Source organism: Tasmannia lanceolata, unplaced genomic scaffold (assembly GCF_043159265.1).
Source record: "Tasmannia lanceolata isolate RefF3 unplaced genomic scaffold, GAP_Taslan_0.1 ptg000011l, whole genome shotgun sequence".
NCBI lineage: Eukaryota > Viridiplantae > Streptophyta > Magnoliopsida > Canellales > Winteraceae > Tasmannia > Tasmannia lanceolata.
This window is the reverse complement of record NW_027518688.1, coordinates 12,843,411-12,844,587: the sequence shown is the minus strand read 5'-3', so window position 1 is coordinate 12,844,587 and position 1,177 is coordinate 12,843,411. Positions and strand designations below refer to the sequence as shown.

Below are 1,177 nucleotides of genomic sequence, written 5' to 3'. Positions count from 1 at the left end.
GCCATGGAAAGGGAGTTGGAGAACACCCGAGGAAATGAAAAGTAGAAAGACAACTCTAGGGCGCTACCGAGTCATAAGTAGGCAAGACACAACGATCAACAGAATCGTCGCGCCCCAAATCCCCAGTTTGATAGGGTCAACCACACTCCATTGAACAACACCATCTCAAATATCCTGTACGAAATTCGCGATAGAGAACCCATACACTAGCCCGAAAAAATGAGAAACTCGAGAAAAGGTAAAAACTCCAGCAAATATTGTCATTTTCACCAAGATCATGGGCACACCACCGACAATTGTTATCATTTGAAGAATGAAATTGAAAGACTCGCGAGACTTGGTCAGATTGATCGTTACCTTCAAAATCCCCCAAGGAGCCAGCAACGACCCAGATCCGAAATTCACCGGCCGGACGAACATCGTTGCTCGCCAAACCACCGGGCGGAAAGCAGTAGGCAAGGAGCTTCGGATCTGGAAGAAGCACCTAAGATCACCAGAAATATTGACACCATCTATGGAGGTCCGGCGTCCGGAGGACCAACCGAGGAAGGACGCCCTCTTTATGCGGGACAAATCAACTCCATAGAAAACCCTTCCAAGAAGTCAAAGATGGACCCAAGTACCAGTGTACCCATCACCTTTACCGAGGCAGATTATGGAATGATAGATCATCAGCATGATGACACTGTGGTATTCCGACTCACCATCGCCAACTTTAACGTGGGGCGAATCTTGATAGACACTGGAAGCTCGGTCAATGTCCTCCATCAAGACGCCTTCGCCAAAATGGACATCAGCAGTGATAGGCTGGAGCCTGTTGACTGGTCCATCTTTGGATTCTTCGGAGAAGTTAAGGTATGAGGGAAAATCAAACTCCCTGTGACATTTGGATCTCACCCGACCCAGCGTACCATCATGCAAACATTCATAATAGTTCGCATCCCTTCCACTTATAATGGGATCATCGGAAGGTCAGCACTGAATGAACTAGGGGCAGTGGTTTCCACTGCCCCACTGCCCACTTGAAAATAAAGTTTCCCCTAAAACTTGGTGTAGGAGAGGATAACAGCGATCAAGAGAAAGCCCACGAGTGCTACACCACCCTGTTGAAAAAGAAAAGGGCCGTCAAAGAAACCTTCTCCATAGGCGGTACTAACCCTCGAATTGAGGTAAAACA

At 47.6% G+C, this 1,177-nt stretch overlaps 1 protein-coding gene across 1 annotated transcript; it reads left to right on the top strand.

The window, feature by feature from the left end:
- The first annotated feature begins 219 nt into the window (after nucleotides 1-219).
- Nucleotides 220-861, top strand: LOC143885889 (uncharacterized). The gene has a single exon (XM_077389930.1). The coding sequence runs from the start codon at nucleotides 220-222 to the stop codon at nucleotides 859-861; it is 642 nt and encodes a 213-aa protein (XP_077246045.1).
- Nucleotides 862-1,177: the final 316 nt, after the last annotated feature.

What these genes read in the sequence shown, in the direction of transcription:
- LOC143885889 (XM_077389930.1), top strand. Translation starts at nt 220, where the DNA reads ATGAGAAACTCGAGAAAAGGTAAAAACTCCAGCAAATATTGTCATTTT.